This window comes from Macrotis lagotis, chromosome 1 (assembly GCF_037893015.1).
Source record: "Macrotis lagotis isolate mMagLag1 chromosome 1, bilby.v1.9.chrom.fasta, whole genome shotgun sequence".
NCBI lineage: Eukaryota > Metazoa > Chordata > Mammalia > Peramelemorphia > Peramelidae > Macrotis > Macrotis lagotis.
This window is the reverse complement of record NC_133658.1, coordinates 127,412,351-127,426,432: the sequence shown is the minus strand read 5'-3', so window position 1 is coordinate 127,426,432 and position 14,082 is coordinate 127,412,351. Positions and strand designations below refer to the sequence as shown.

The window sequence follows — 14,082 nt, the reverse complement described above, 5'->3', positions numbered from 1 at the left end:
ACAAGTAAATATTTTTTGATCAAAAGGAAAATAAATTTTAATAGATTATGCCTCAAAGTGGAAATAATGAGCTATTTTGAGGTTTTGAGTGAAATATCTCTATTCCCTCATTTTCTGTTGAAATTTTTGAAGCATAGTTTTTTAGAAATTCAAAAGGAAAGACAAGGGGAAAATAAGGACTGCTAAAGTATTAAGAGTTTGATATTTTTTTTTTGACATTTAAACAGATTAGGGATTGCTAAGACTCTAATAATATTTCCTTCCCCCTCAAGGGCATTTAATGTGATATAGTGGAATTGCATGTTTTGACTTCAAATTGTAATTTTCTTATGTCGCACTTTATATTGATAATAATTTTTTCTTGCCCTACCCTAATGTTGCTTTTTTCCTTAAGTGGGTAGCTTTTATCTTAAAATGATAATGTGGTTCTCTTTTGATATATATAGATCCTGTATGCTAATGAAGGTGAAAGCAAAAAAGAACAAGAATTTCCCCCGGAACCAGTTGGGGAAAAGTCAAACTGCATTTGCCACAAAGGACATGAATTTATTCCTACTCTTTATCATTTCCCAACTAACTGTGAGGCGTGTATGAAGCCACTTTGGCATATGTTTAAACCTCCACCTGCTCTGGAGTGCCGCCGCTGCCATATCAAATGCCACAAAGACCACATGGACAAAAAGGAGGAAATCATAGCACCTTGCAAAGGTAAATAATGAAATTAAATATGCTTATACTAGCTATATCTAAGAAACAAATTGTATTCTGTAGAAATATTTCATTCATCAATTTTAATGAATATGTGGATAAACAGAAAGCATCCATTCACTAAATATTTATCATAATGAATATTTACTATTTTTAGAATGGTATTTTAGGCTTTGAAGGAGATAAAAAGTTAGATAATCCTTCTTTGAGTTTAGAGGCTAGTGAGGGGATAAGATGTTAAAAAAAAAAAGCAGTACTTCATAACGTTGGACACTAAGTAGATTAGAGAGGTACAAAGTAGTTTTATGTAACATCCCCCCCAGACTGAAGGCTATTGCTGACCAAGGAGATCAGGGAAACCTTCCTAAAAGAAGTGAGATTCAGGTTTACAGTTAGGCTGTAAAGGCTGATTAGAAATTCAATAGGAAAGAGAAGGAAAGTTTTCCAGGGATAGACACCAACATAAACAAAGAAAGACATGAAGATTGGAGATGATAGTGCATCTAAGCAGAGGGAAATGGAGAATATAGTTCAATTTGCCTAGACAATATGGCTGGGGGTGGGGTTGGGGGAGGTGTGGTATAGGGTATGAAGAAGAGGCTAAGTGATGAAAAGGTATTGCATTGCCTGCCTATCATGTGCCAAGCCTCAAATAACAGGGAAAGAAACTTCAGCTGGCCCAGCAGACAGTTTAAAAAAAAGTAATGATTTTTCAATTAGTGCAATAACATGATCAGATTTTTACGTTAAAAAAAAAGACTTTCATGGCAGTGGTATGAAAGATATTTTAAGGAGAAAATAGAGAAGCCACATGTTAGATTATCATACAAATCTAAGGTATATGGGAGAAGCAAGTACAATTCTTGATTAAATATACTGTTATTGTTTGCAATATTTCATTGCAGTATACTATGACATTTCATCGGCAAAGAATCTACTGTTGTTAGCTAATTCTACAGAGGACCAGCAGAAGTGGGTCAGTCGATTGATAAAAAAGATACCTAAAAAACCCCCAGCACCAGACCCTTTCGCTAGGTCATCTCCTAGAACTTCTATGAAGGTACAGCCCAATCAATCTATAAGACGGCCAAGTCGACAGCTTCCTCCAAGCAAACCAAGGTAAATTTTAAAAATCCAGTAACATCTAAAGTAATTTTTCTCAAATGATTATTAAAATTATCCTATCACATTCCATTTATCTACTTGTGTTCAGAATTGTAATGAAACCTCGTATGTCAAATACTTGAAACTTGTAAGCCTTACAATACATACATTGACTTATATGAATAAATGGTACATTTATTTAATAAATTTCAATCATTTATTCAAGTATATTTTTATGATAGAAAATGTGAACAGAAGTGGGACCTTTTTGTTCAGTTCTTATAATTTGATGTTAAAATTGTTGAAGACAGAATTTATAATTACTATTTTGATTATTTTTAGAAAATGATACACTAAATAGTCAGTGAGATAATAATCAACTTAGATCACCTATATAAATGTGCTTTGTAAGTTTTAAAGTACTATGCAAATATCAAGTATTATTTCTGAGTAAGCCACAGTGTTCTCCCTATTTATCATAAAAGGAAAAAACATGTGGAGCAAAGGAACCAGTTCATCAAGCTGGTATCAAGTTCATATACAAATTATATAACAGTTCCTAATTTTTATTTCATATTTTTATATATGTATATATGTATATATGTATATAAAACATAGATCTTTATTATGTAAATTAATGTGTTGAAACATAAATAAACTATTGTGTACAAGAAAAACCTGGTATTACATGTAACTTTTGAGGACTACAGGACAGTTCTGTCTCAACAAAGCTTCTTCTGATAGCAACATTTAGAATTTAATTATTCTGTGTGGCCTTGGGCAAGCCACTTAACCCCATTTGCCTTGGAAAAACCTAAAAAAAAAAGGAATTTAATTATTGTGTCAACATGAACTATGTATGTGGTTTTTTTTTCTTTGTAATTTTCTTTGAGGTTTATTAATTTATGAATGTTTATTTTGAAAGGAAAAAAATCTATAAATGCTATGTAATATTTAAATTTTTTGTTAATTTTTTTTTTTTAGTTCTGGCCCTCCCCTTCGAATTATTCTTCATTGATTTTTTTTTGTACATTTTGTCATAACAGTAAGTAATAGGGATCTTTTTATACAATGCTGCATGTAGATTAAAACTAACCTTAAAAACTCACCCATAAAATTTAAAAGATAACTGATGAAAATTTCTGAAAATATAAAAAAGATCTTTCAATTAAAATTCTTTAGATCTTTGAAAAATATTATTTTGGTTATTAGTGACTTTAAATACTTTTGTTTTTAGTCTTTATGACATAAGAGTCTGTATTACTTTTATTCACAGTTATATTTGTGAGTAAGCTCACTCCAATATATCTCTAAGTAAAAGGATTTTTTTATTAGAGACTCAACCTCATTTGAAACATAGATGAAGATAATGTGAAGGCCATGGAGTTCTGCTGGCAAAGCCTTCAAAACTTTAAGCTTTTTGGGGGTTGTAAGGTTTTTTTTTTGAATGGTTGAATCACAAGTACCAAACTGGCTAAGGATGAATGTTAATCAGTCACTTGGTTGACTGGCTGGTGATTAATACTTTGACCATGATAAATCATGAAACAAAGAAAAAAGCAAATAGTTGTCAGTCCTATATGTGCACTTTCCCCTCCAAACTCCTATTTCTGCAGTAACTATAGCAGAATGGTGGAAAAGTGAGTGGAGGGAGCTAAGAATCACTTAGTATATCATCCAAACATTAACTTCATTATTGGTTCTCCTAAATGGGAAATCGTTATCCAGTGACTTGTTCATGTTGCCAGAGAAACTGAATCATATTAATATTTACACTTTCTTAATAAACAACAAGAAAGGAGTTGCAACTAAATGGAATAATGACTCATAGGTTCTACTTCAAAAGGAAAATATAATTTTAATAGTATTATGCCTCAAAAGACAAGAGGAAACACCATTTCATTTAATATTTGGTCACCTTATAATGCAGTGCTTGTGATAAAATAATTGCAACTTATATCCCAGCATCTCTTACAGAACATGAAGAGATAAGGAAATTTTATGAAGATTTAAAATAAGGTCCTTTTACTTAAATCAGTATATACTTTGATTTAGTGACTTCAGTGCAAAGGTGGAAATAGGTGAGGAAATACGATTCAAGAGAATGAATTTTTATTCAGTCATTTTTCAAGTTGTGTCTGACTCTTTATGACCCCTTTTGGGGGTTTTCTTGACAAATGGCAAAAATGGTGGCTTGCCATTTTCTGCATCAGTGTGTCCTCATTATCCAGTTGAGAAAGTTGAGGCAAACAAGGTTGAGAGACTTGCCTGGTTTCACACAACTAATAAATGTCTGAGTTTAGATTTGAATTCAGGTTCTTCTGACTCCAAACCTGACATTAGTGCCATCTAGCTGTCCAAGAGAAGGAATAAGAGTCTAAAAACTTGAAGTAGTAAAGTTTTTTTTGAAGGTTAGATGCAAGTAACATAAAAATGACATTGAGTACATTTATGCAAAGTGATTGTATTTATTATATAAGAAATTACTTGTTACTGGTATGAGAGTTATTAATGAATCATGTATCTATAGTTGGACCACCAGCTAGTTAGAAGAATGATCAAAATTAATATGAAGCTAGAAGCAATAATGAAAATAAAAAAAAGATGAATTGTCTATTAAAACTCATCCTCAGTGCAGAAAATTGGGAAATGGATGAAGTAAAGCATATCATCATTAATTTTTATAGTGAATGTCACATTGAAGTTACACAGTATAAATCAGTTTTCATAGCAAAGAGACAAGAAGAGAAGAAAACTTAATCTTAGGTAGCAAACTCTTATTTGTCAGGTGGAGAAAGATGGCATCCAGAGTCAATACTGGTTTAGAATATAAATTCATCTGTTAAGATATTATGAAGAATGGTGCACGATAATGAACAGTATTACTTAATGAAACAGCAAGAAGCAGTTCAGGATGGAAGATGGGATGGGAGCTTTAAAAAATTTGGTGGAGGGGCACAGTGGATAGAGCACTGGCCCTGGAGTCAGGAGTACCTAAGTTCAAATACGGCCTCAGACACTTAATAATTACCTAGCTGTGTGGCCTTGGGCAAGCCACTTAACCCCATTGCCTTGCAAAAAAACAAAACCAAAAAAAAATTTCATGGTGATTCAGCTAAGCAGAGTTTTCTCAAAGGTATTTAAAGAAGTAGGACAACATGGGGGTGGCTAGGTGGCTCAGTGGATAAAGCACTGGCCCTGGAGTCAGGAGTACCTGGGTTCAAATCCAGTCTCAGACACTTAATAATTACCTAGCTGTGGGGCCTTGGGCAAGCCACTTAACCCTATTTGCCTTACAAAAAACCTAAAAAAAAAAAAGTAGGACAACATGGGGGGAAAAACATGTAAGATAGTAGAAATTTTTGCAACAATTTTTTTTTCCATTAAGTATAATGACCTCTACTCCACAATCAATATTTATTTTGTATTCCTATATGTGCTTATAGAGTAACTAGAAATAACACTGAAGAAAATGAAGATGGGAAAAACAATTGGACTAGGTGAACAATACTATACAAGAGATACATACTGACATTGATATAGTTTTGAGGACATTTAATGAACTAGTCTCAAGGTGTTTAAAAGCAGGATAAGTACAAAAGATGTAGGGGACCTGACCACAGTACAAAAAAAGGAACAACAAAGAAAACAAAAATAACTGTTGACCTCTATATGTCTATATATAATTGAGAAGAATTGATATACACATTTTTAAGCACATTCTTGTATTTAAGTATTAGGAGTGCACAAGCAGACTTTGATACTCAGTATTCTCTTAGTACACCTTATCTTTTCCCTCTGTTGATGGAAAGATGTAGAGAATAAAGAATCAACTATTCTTGTTGTTTATTGCCTATAAAAGAGCATTTAATTTCTTAGGGGAGTTAAATCTCACTTCACACAAGAACAGAAATAATTTTATTCAATGTTCTGATCATTAATATAAAGCAAAGGATAAACAGATTAAATATTTGTTAGCCAGAGGTGTTCATCATTGTCAGGAATGCTATCCAGAGCAACTGCTCTGAAAGATTCCAAGTGGATGAAGAAGTCAAAATGTTCGACATTTTACTGATAGCAAAATCTCAAAAGTGAGACCGATAATCATTCTGAAGAATTTGACATAAGGGGGAAAAGTAATAGCTAACATTTAAGTAGTGCTTTTAAGGTGTTCATAGGTTTACATGTTCATAGGTTTGTGTTATTTGGCTAAAATCCAAAAATATCAGTCAGTAAACATTAAGTGCCTACTGAATACAAAGAGAAATAAAACAATCTCCTTCCTTAAGAACGTCAAAATCTAATGGAGTTGGGGGCAGCTAGGTGGCACAGCACCAGTCCTGGAATCGGGGCACCTGAGTTCAAATGTGGCCTTAGCCACTTAAATAATTACCTAGCTTTGTGACCTTGAGCAAGTCACTTAACCCCATTGCCTTGCAAAAATGTAAAAAAAAAAATCTAATGGAGTCCCAAGCTATATGTAAACAATAATTAAAAGAGAGAAGTCCCTAGGAATGAGAAATTAAGAAAGGCTTTCTGTAGAAAATGGGATTTTAATGGAAGGGCTGAAAGGAAACCAGGGAAGACAGCAAAAAGTAGATGAGGTGAGAGAGCATTCCAGGCATTGGGGATAGCCAGATAATGTTTGGAGTCAAGAACTAGTGTCTTTTTCTGGAACAGCCAGGTGGCCAATGTAATTCAATCAAGGATAGAAGAACATGGCAGGAAATAAAGTAGGAGATCTAGTTTATAAAGATACTAAATAGAGGATTTTGTATTTAATCCTAGGGGCAGTAGGGAGTCACTGGAGTTTCCTTCAGGTCAGACCTGTGCTTTAGTAAAATTACTTTATAGGCCAAATGGAAAGTGGATTAGAGAGTAAGAAATTGAATAAGACAGACCCACCAGCAGTTCAGGTATGAGGTGATGAGAATTTGCACCAGAGTGTTATCAGTATTAGAGCAAAAAGGGATCGTATTTGAACGATGTTGCAAAATTGAGACCTTGGCAACAGATTATATATTGGAGGGTGAAAAGTAGTGAAAAGTTGAGGATGACACCTAGTGTGGAGACTGCAGGACTAGGAGGATGGTGTTGCCATCTATCATAATAGGGAAGTTAAAGGGAAGAGTAATGATTTCAGTTTTGAATATGCTGAGTTTGAAATATCCACTGGAAATCCTTTTGAGGTATGTGAAAGGCCACTGGGTATTCAAGATTGGAAGTCAGCAGAGTGGTTAGTGCACAATAGGTTGATTTGAGAATTGAAATTTATGGTTACTGATGAGATCACCAAATGAAATAGTAAAGAGGGACATTGCATGATCTGGATTAGGATCCAGCAGAGGAGCCATGTGAAAGAAAACCAGAATAGTCTGAAAACCTAGGGAACATCTTGGAGAAGAGAGTAATCAACAATCAAGGCTGTGCAAAAGTCAAGAAGTATGAGGATTGAGAAGAGCCCATTGCATTTGACAAAGAGATCAGTAGTAATGGTTGAATAATAGGATTGAAAGCCAGACTTACAGAATGTAAGGAGATGAGTGGAGACATCTCTTGTGGATGACCTTTACAAGGCATTCAGGATGGAAGGATCAAATGAGGGTTTTTTGACAGTAAGAGAAATAGGGAAGGGAAGAGAGTAAGTTTAGTAGGGAAGGACACAGAGAAATTGGAAAAAAGTGAGGAAGACAGGGAGCAATTTGTTGAAAGAGACAGGATGGAATATGATATATAGTTGAATGGAAAACCCAAAAAACTTGTCCATCAGAATATCTATCAGTATCTTGAACAGGTACTGCAGAAGAACAATGAATTGGGTCCAGAATCGAACAAAAAGATTAATTGCCTCTTGGAAAGTTACATTTTTTTAATAATCATGGATTTCCACCTAACATCTGTATGATAATTCATATTTATCATATTTTAAATTGTGATTGATAAGGAAATGCAATGTTAAAGAAAATGCTTACAAGAGAGCACGATATATAAAGATTTTATAATGGTGTCATTAAAATGCAGAAAACAGCTACTTGTAAATATATACACCTCCTATTGCAGATTGCTTGATTTGGCATTTAAAGACTGGGATTGGTCATTTGATGATATTGATGATGATGATGATGATGATGATGATGACGATGTTTTTGATTTCTGAAGAAATGAATGGGGTAATTCAAATGAGAAATGGATGGTTTCCTTTTTGCCTAAAGCATGTGGTTTGGATTTGGGCTTTTTGTGTTCCCCAGTCTTTTTTTTCCCACATATTTTAATATACTATTTTAAAGTTAGTTTTTAAAAGTTAAATTTCAAAATACATTCTAACAGAACTTTTAAAAATATTAATAAAATGTACAGACTTTAATGTACTTGGAATGACAACTTGGAAGAGAATCTATAATAAAAGAAGATAATTGAAAACTTTCTGCCCATTCAAATAGGTTGCTTTGAAGGGGAAAGTATTTTCTTCTATTTGCTATTGAGTTGATCTGCAAAAATAGCATGCTCTTTCTATCCTTTTTTCTTCAGACTTGCAAAGTTGAAACTGCAAGAGCTTTCCATTTCTTGACAATGCCGTGAAATACCCTTTTTTGACTTGGCTCATTTGTAGTGGTGTGAAGTGTTTGCTGGCTTCTCTTCTAATTATGTTCCTTGGAGAATAATTCAAGCTGTAATGCTGATTGTCATGATTGCTGTCATATAAATATAAAGTAATTCAAACAATCAGTGCTATATGTCTACGAGAAAATAATCCTGTTAACTTTTTGGCTGCAAGTTAGTTTGGAAGAATTAGTATTTATTTTACTATAGCTACATAATTGTCAAATTAGATTGAGTAATTAAATTAAATTAATTTATTTTGTTTTATTTAATTATTATAATATTAATTTATTTAATTTATTTAATTAAATTAAATATTTTCCTGTATATTATATATTTAATAGTTAACACTCATACAGCTTATACTGTCAGAATAGATTTAATTTTGCAAATCCTCATTGTTGCCACTACATTAATCATGACAGGGCTCTACTATACAGCTAATAAGTGGGATTTATGAAAATTAGTCCACTGGGGACTACTGTGCCCACCAATGGTAAGGTAAGGTATACATATAGTGATAATGTCAGAATATCTTTTTAATTAGATAAACTTGGAAAGAATTTGGAGATAACTATAGTTTGATAAGGCTGCTCCTGACATTGACAATCTTTTTCTTCCCCCACCAGCTAACTGCCTTCTGTGAATGCAGTCACCATCCACGGTGATCATTTTCTGCCTGTTATGAACAAGACTGAAATGTGATATCCCCAAATTTATTAAGTGAAAGAAAGAAACTATATTTTCCTGAGAGATCGATATATATATGTATATATGTATATATATATACACACACACATATATACATACACACACATAAATAAGTATGTATATTTATAAATCATTGGTATACTTTGGGGGGGGAAGCTACAGTATAAATCAATAATCTTGAAGAGGTTTCCTCAGATCTTTTAAGGTGACTGATCAAATGAAGAGTCATTGGTATCATAATAAAGATACTGTATGTAGGTATATCTTGCTCCAAAATCTTGCTCTACTTTTTTGGACGACACTACATTTCACAAGAGGACTGAGAAGAGTTGAAATGAAAGCTATTATCTTTCAGCTTCTTTGGAGAGATTTCACCAGCATATTAAGGTTACCAGAAGAACTGAGGATTGGGAAAGATTCTACCATAGTGGTATAGACTGCATCCAAGAAGTTGACCATTATACTGTGTGTGTATATATATAAAGTACTGTAATACTGCGAGAGGATTTTTAAGACTTTCCACTTTATTTTTTATACACATTGATCAGATACCATTACTTATTGCAGTTGCAACTATGCACTTGTATAAAGCCATAATGTTGAAATTGATATTATTCATTCGTATATATCCCCCCAAAAACTGCATGTCAATGTGTTTGAAGTTAATCATATCAGTTTAATATTGCTTCATGATGGACAACCCTACCATTTGAATGCCTTAATTTAAGTCCTTTACTTCCATCTCCTTCCCCTACCCTTTGTATTTAAAATGACAAAAGAAAAAAAAAATGTTTACCAGCTCTTAGAATACAAATTTGCTTTGTGGGGAAAAAAAATAGAGCACTATTTTTACACATAATAGTTATATCGATGTCAACCTATTTTGAATGTATAGTGAATGGGTTTTGGTTTTTTTTGGCAGGAAAGCATTGGTTACCAGAACAATAATTGATAGTATGAGAATATAACTTCATTGTGTACTGGTAATTTTTCATCCAGCCGTTTTTACAAACCTCAGTATTATTCAGTGACTTTGTATTACCCTCATTAAGTGCTATGAAGCTTTGTTTTGCCTTGTTTCTATCCTGGATCAGTTTTTTTGTTTGTTTTTGTTGTGCTTCTTTTTTGGGGGGGGTGTCATCTCTATCTTTTTCATTTTCACACACAATACAAGTATTCAAGAGTTATCACAAACTTTGAAAAAACTAAAACATACTGTAGATATATCTTAAATTATTCTATACTGTTCTCAAGAGCATGACTGTATGTATTATTTCAGTTGTGTGCTAATGAGAACTGATACCTGGGAAGAAGGGCCTAGTAGTACTAAATTGGATTTATTTTTAAAATTCAGTCTTGTATAAAAGTAGAGTTTTTTGTGGGCTCATTCATAACTATCATTCACCATCATCCCAGAAAATTGCATGTTTTATACAACTACAGTATAAGGTTAAAGATATTGAGAGTAAAGAATTGTGTAGCCTCTAATTGGTTGGTCTCTATATCTATAGATATATAGTTTGTATATTATATCTATATATCTCTATCTATAGAGTGTGTGTGATAATTAAAATTTGTCATCTAACATTTCAATGAAGGAAGTAGACATTTCATTGTTCCTTTCTCTAAGGACAACATAGAAATGTTTGGAAAATTAGGACTACAATTATACAATTATAAAACACTATCATGGGAAGCTGAAGAGTGGCCTTTGCCCCCTTCAATGTATGAAAACTAAATTCTTTTCCCATCCCCTTCCTCTCACCTTTAAAAAAATTGATTTATTGAATCTGCACTCTTTCAGGATGTCTGTGGACCCTTAAAACTAGAATGTGCATGCCACTTCATTTTTAAATATTGGTTTGTTGCAATCTAGTTTTAAAGCACAGCATGTTTTTTAAAGCGTAAAAAATATATAAAATTTATATAGAGTAAATATTTCCATTCATTAGACTTGTTTAAATGAGACTGAATGCATAAATATTTTATATAAAGATTTTGTTACATTGTGGGAAGTTCTATCCTATTATTCTGAATTGGAGAGAATATATAAATATATATATTTTTAAATAAACTGTTTTAAGGTGAAATAGTTTTAAGTTTACACATGGTAATTGAAATATTTGAATTTAGAAGGCAAGAGTGGGTGTTTAAAAGTAAATTTTGGAAAATGTAAATAATTGAGAGTATGAAGAATCATGACATCTCTTCTATAGAGGGGGAAAATGTGAAGTTTCTGAAAATTAAATAATTTGCTAAGAAAAAAATTCTCTCCCATGGAGATTTTCTACATTTCATTTATTGACATAGTCAGGGTTTATAAAGTTGCTTTCCCATTTCAAACAATGAAATTTTCTCCCTAATTTTTATTCCAGCTTCAAGAAAGAATTTGCCATTTCTCCCTTTGTAACCTTAAATCATATCCAAATGCAGTCTTTTCAGCATATGATATTCCCTTGGCATGAGGCTTAATTGTGCCAATCTCCATTTTCCTACTGTCCTGGCAAATCCTCAAATTAAGCATTCTATGGATTATTTCATTTTACACTATTCAGATTAAAATATTTTTGAATTCAACAATAGCTTATCCATAATGCTGGATTTATATCCTCAGGCAAGACCCTGTTATAGACACAAATATTTCCCATGGACAGAAATCAGGAAATGCCAGATGGAGAAGAATTTTACTAATATCCTCTTTATCTGAAAATTCAGTGATTTTAATGCAAATTATATATATATATATATACATATATATATATATGCATACAAATAAAAATAAAATAAAGGATAGCCTATATAAAAAGCCCAGAGTAATTTTCAATGTCTTACCCATATCTAATTTATAAATCTTTATCAATTTAGGAAATAATACTGCTATCAAGGCTTCTGCTATCCTTTATAGGAAAATGGAGATAATGCATTGATTTATTATTGGTACTTGCTTTAACATTAGATTCTATAAATATTTCTCATCCCCAAGTGTATTGGTCATGTCTAGTGATCAGAGCAGAGTCAGGCTCATCTGAATTTATAAATTAGTTTGAGTACCAGCATTTGGCTCCTTACTATTGCCTTGGAATTTTTACAAAGTTTTTGAGCCTCCCTAAATCCCCATCTGTGTTGTGAGGATACTGGAGAACATTTTGTAAAGCATTTTGAAGAAGCCCAGAAATATTGTGTCAGGTAGTTATCTTGTCTTCCTTCTGCCTCTCATCTATAAATTTTATTGGAAATGGTTTTGAATGCACAGGAAATGCACAGATTACATAATCATTACACAAATCTTTGATCCGATACCTTTTCTTTTTTCCCCCATTTAAACTCCAAGCAAAAAAAAAAAAAAGAATCATAGTCCCTGGATTTAACTTTTGGAAACTTTTGTCTCATCTTTGTAGCATTGTGATTGTATCCTATGCCTGCTTTTGAAAAGAAAATTAAATAAAAGGAATTGAGAAGTACACATTTTCATACTTTTCCTGTGAAAATACAATTCTGAAATCCTTCAACTTCTTAAAGCTTACTATAGGAATTTTCCTTTAGTGAAAAATGGGTGTAACAAACCTTGTGACTTAGGGGGTCCCAAATATTCCTTAATTTGGATTAAAGTTTTTGGTTCCTTTTCTTAAAATTACAAAGGCAGGTAGATAAATTTCTATAATGGCAAATCCTCATAGATAACAGTGAAATGCAAATAATTTCACTTTTGTGGTCTAAGTGATGAACTCAAGGTCCAGAATTCCCAGTCATACTTTAATGATTTACTTGCTTTGCAAACTGTAATAGCTTGAAAATATACTAAGACTTTTTTGTAACACTCTTATGTTTTAGGATCACAGTTATTCAGCACTATCCTCACTTTAGGTCTCAGTTTTCTCAACTGTAAAATGAAGGAACTCTGAGCTCATTTTAAGCTCTAGGTCTGTGATTCCATGATTTTTCTGGTAGGTGTTTGAGGGTTTGGCTATGTCTCTGTTATTTGAATTTGGTTTTGATTTGCTTGATTAGGAGAAGTGGTTTTTAATATAAAAGTAGTAATAGAATTGTGGTTTAATTAAGGACAGAGTAATTGAAAAATGCTATTTCACAAATGAGATACAGAATATTTTCTCTTTTTTTAGGCCCACCATGCTGTTCTGAAAAGGCAGACAATAATTTAAAACAGTTTAAAAGCTACTACTCAATTCCACTAAAGTTTTCCTGAAGTACTTATTCAAGCTTTGGCATGCCCTGCTAAGCTGGAAAGGCTCAAACATAGGTAGAAGACTCATTGAGTATGAAGTACCCATGCAGATTCTTTAAATGTCATTACCCCTCCCCAGAAATTCACAGAAGTTTTAAACCAATGTTTAAATATTTATTTTATTAAATTTGCATACAAACCAAGCAGTTAAGAGGAGTGAGAAAAGTTCCCACCTATTCTACTTAATTATAGGGTCAAAGAGGAATGAAAAGTATACTATATGGAAATTATGTCAAAATGATAGCAGTGGATATTAGTAGAAAGCATATGTTCAAATTCTTGAACCCCCACTGATTTAATATGGATTGTGTATACTGATTCTACGCCTTGGGCCAGTCATTTATCCTCCTGAGTCTACTTTTACTCAAACTTGGGTATCAAAATTCCTTATTGAGCCCTTCTGGCGCTTAACAAACTGAAATCTCTGGGATACCATTCTAGCTGTTGAAGTCTCTTCCTCAAGGAAAATGGAAACAGCATAATAAGGTTGTTATACTTCCATTATCATACTGATTTTAAAATCCAAATTATTTTGTTATGCAGTAGAAAAATAAGTTAATTCTCTTTTACTCCATTTCCTTCTGGGGATGCTCTATTATTCATTCTTTGTAGTTATTTTCCTGTAGCGAAGTATTGTAGCTGTTACCCATATGTTTAGAGCCAGCATGATCAGGAAACGGATAAGAACTGAAATACAAAAATAATGTTAAATGTTA

General features: G+C 32.7%; 2 protein-coding genes across 3 annotated transcripts in view; one reads left to right on the top strand and one right to left on the bottom strand.

Annotated features, from left to right (window-relative positions):
• The first annotated feature begins 210 nt into the window (after positions 1-210).
• On the top strand, positions 211-12,584 carry LOC141502740 (rho-associated protein kinase 2-like). Of its 2 annotated transcripts, XM_074207646.1 has the most exons (4): positions 211-708; positions 1,614-1,827; positions 7,873-7,982; positions 9,042-12,584. In XM_074207646.1, the coding sequence occupies exons 1-3, from the start codon at positions 591-593 to the stop codon at positions 7,967-7,969; spliced, it is 429 nt and encodes a 142-aa protein (XP_074063747.1). In that variant the 5' UTR covers positions 211-590; the 3' UTR covers positions 7,970-7,982; positions 9,042-12,584. The 2 variants fall into 2 exon arrangements, with proteins under 2 accessions (XP_074063747.1, XP_074063757.1); XM_074207656.1 differs by lacking the exon at positions 7,873-7,982 and having other exon boundaries at positions 328-708.
• An 885-nt stretch (positions 12,585-13,469) lies between these two features.
• LOC141502734 (solute carrier family 66 member 3-like) overlaps positions 13,470-14,082 on the bottom strand; it is a 31,954-nt gene continuing 31,341 nt past the window's right edge. The window contains exon 7 of the mRNA XM_074207634.1: positions 13,470-14,053. Within this exon, the coding sequence (XP_074063735.1) occupies positions 13,962-14,053 (92 nt within the window). The 3' untranslated portion in view covers positions 13,470-13,961. The remainder of the gene's footprint in view (positions 14,054-14,082) is intronic.